This window comes from Oncorhynchus kisutch, linkage group LG24 (assembly GCF_002021735.2).
Source record: "Oncorhynchus kisutch isolate 150728-3 linkage group LG24, Okis_V2, whole genome shotgun sequence".
In the NCBI taxonomy this organism is placed as follows: domain Eukaryota; kingdom Metazoa; phylum Chordata; class Actinopteri; order Salmoniformes; family Salmonidae; genus Oncorhynchus; species Oncorhynchus kisutch.
This window is the reverse complement of record NC_034197.2, coordinates 36,850,907-36,853,406: the sequence shown is the minus strand read 5'-3', so window position 1 is coordinate 36,853,406 and position 2,500 is coordinate 36,850,907. Positions and strand designations below refer to the sequence as shown.

The following is a 2,500-nucleotide window of genomic DNA, read 5'->3' as shown; positions in this document are numbered from 1 at the left end:
CAACTGTAAGCAGTGCCTGTGTAACGGACATGCTGAGGAATGCCACCAGAGGACCGGAGCCTGTCTCAACTGCAGGGAAAACACTGGAGGGGACAAATGTGACAGGTGGGGACTCACCATGGGGACAGTGGAGAATCTGGGGATAAGTATTGAAGATAACGGTATTAAATGTAATTGCGCTATTACTGTATTTCAAGGTGTGCCAATGGTTACTACGGAAACCCGGTGCTGGGCACAGGTAACGGTAACCGATGCCAGCCCTGCCCCTGCCCGGATGGTCCTAACAGCGGAAGACACTTCGCTACCTCCTGTCACCAGGACAACCGCAACAGACAGGTGGTCTGTAACTGTAACCAAGGATACACAGGTACAGCTCACGCCTCCGTTGAGGTGTCTTCTCTCTCCCTCTCCTGTTCTTCCTCCTTAGCCAGGGAAGTGGACGATGAGGAACAGTTTGATCATGTCTGCATGAATGAGCAGATGTATCATCGGGCTAATTAATGATGCGCTGTGAATGGAGATGATTGGTTGGTGTGATTTAAACTCAGGAAGAATGTCCGTGGTGTGATATTCCAAGTAATTTGCCACAGTGGGTCGTCTGGTGAACCAAATAAAACATCTGTGGACAAATAGTCTCGTAGAAAGTTCCTTTCGACCAGAATGAGTGTGGAATGATAACGTGTGTTGTTTCCTCCCTTACCCTACTTGGCACAGGGGGGATGGTTAAGCGTTCCGAGGGTTCCTTCAAGCGTGAGTAATGATGATGGGAAACCACCCTCCCTAATAATAAATTAAGAACTACCCCTGCATGGCTTCAGCACCCCACCTACCTATGGTGCTGTGCCACAGTACACTCCTGCCTCAGAGTAGATGAAATTCCTATAAACTGATCCAGAATCAGTTTTGAACTATTGTATAACACAAATAACTGTAATTGAGTTGGATGACTTAGCCTGAGTCTGGGTCAGCTTCTACAGTATCTCCTGTGTATATCAACTCTTATGTTATACTGGGCACATACAGTCGGTGCTTGTTACCTCCTGCTGACTCACACAGGCACCCAGCAGCAGGCAGTTACTGAAAACAACAGAATCTCCATGTTGCATTCTGTCTTGTGATTCTCTGCCTTCGTTTACAGACACAAAATTCAGGAACAGGTCTGACACTCAGAGCAAGACACGCTGAAGCTGTGAGAGTGACACTACGCCAACCTATGTGTTCACTCATTACTCACCGTGAGCCTGTGACAAATAGACAAATCAGAACAGCTGCTTTACTCTGCTTCAGACAGCGTTTACTGCTACAGTCATGATGTGCTTTACTCTAAAGCACAACGGAACAAACAAAGTCTCTGCGACCCTAAGATGTGGAATCAAACTGTGTTCAAGCTCTGTGCTTAATGTCATCTCCAATGGAAAATAATTTACAGTAGAAATTACACTCAATGTATTGGGCCCTCTGTGTCATCTTGCCTTGTATACATTTATCCTTTCAGTTTCCACAAAATAATAGTATCACAATGTCCAATGTTTATATTAAACAATGTTTATATTTTCTGTCAAGTGAGGAAATCCTATGTCGTATTCAACTCGGGGTTAGAATACAGCACTTCCCTGCTAGGAGTGACCTCTCTCTCCTTGTTTTGCTGGAAAGACCTCAAAACCAGCAGCTGTAGGTTGTCTGTCAAACCCAAAAGCCAGCCTCCCTTCACCCCAGCATACTCTGCCCCCTGCAGCCGGCAGTTGGACAAAAAAAAGAAGTAAAGTATGTCTCCTTTCCTCTGAATCCATCCTCAGAAAAGATCTTTGTGAGAGAAGTACATCGTTCACGGTGTCTACCAACAAGCACAGGGTTAGAGACCACCTGAAGCGAGACCCGATTGAAGACCAGAGCAAATTGAGTCTGAGTCAACACCGAGACCAGAACAATGAGAGTCCAGTTCAAGACCATGACTGCGATTGTTTCAAATCGCCACCACAATAAGAGCTCCTAATGTCCAGTGTTTCTGCGTTCATATGTCAGAAGAACATGTGGATAGTTTTTAGACATTTAAAAATGGTGAAGAAACGCAGAGGAAAATAGAAAGACACTCTATGATCACAAACCCAAACAGGTTTCTAATAGGTAGAAATATCAAATATATATGTAACAAATTCCTCAGTCTGCCCTCTCTTGGTGAGCGTGCAACTTTCAAGGGTGCTGAGAATGTTTTGTAGACTGCAGGAAAAAATGTTGTTCCCAAAGCTTCAGCCCACTATTACAGGACTAGTAAAGGCCCAGTGCACTACTTTTGTGAAGAAATGTATTTTCTTCCAAAAATATATATATATTTTTTATATTAAATATATATTTTTTATTCTGATTTTCAAGCACCCCTACTTCCCGCAGCAATGGTTTTGAGGATATTTTTCAATGAAAGAAAAGGACAGTAAGACAAGTAGGAAGCGATATCCTGACAGAGGTGTGGATATTTGGCCTGGCAAAGCGCTGTTATGCGTTG

General features: G+C 44.0%; 1 protein-coding gene across 2 annotated transcripts in view; it reads left to right on the top strand.

Annotated features, from left to right (window-relative positions):
* The window catches only part of LOC109869092 (laminin subunit beta-2-like), an 81,436-nt gene that overhangs the window by 62,762 nt on the left and 16,174 nt on the right, over positions 1-2,500 (top strand). The window contains exons 20-22 of one of the 2 annotated variants that reach the window (XM_031803917.1): positions 1-105; positions 198-367; positions 715-750. The exon at positions 1-105 is cut by the window's left edge and continues 127 nt beyond it. In XM_031803917.1, the coding sequence (XP_031659777.1) occupies positions 1-105; positions 198-367; positions 715-750 (311 nt within the window). The remainder of the gene's footprint in view (positions 106-197; positions 368-714; positions 751-2,500) is intronic. The other variant, XM_031803918.1, reaches the window with a different exon arrangement.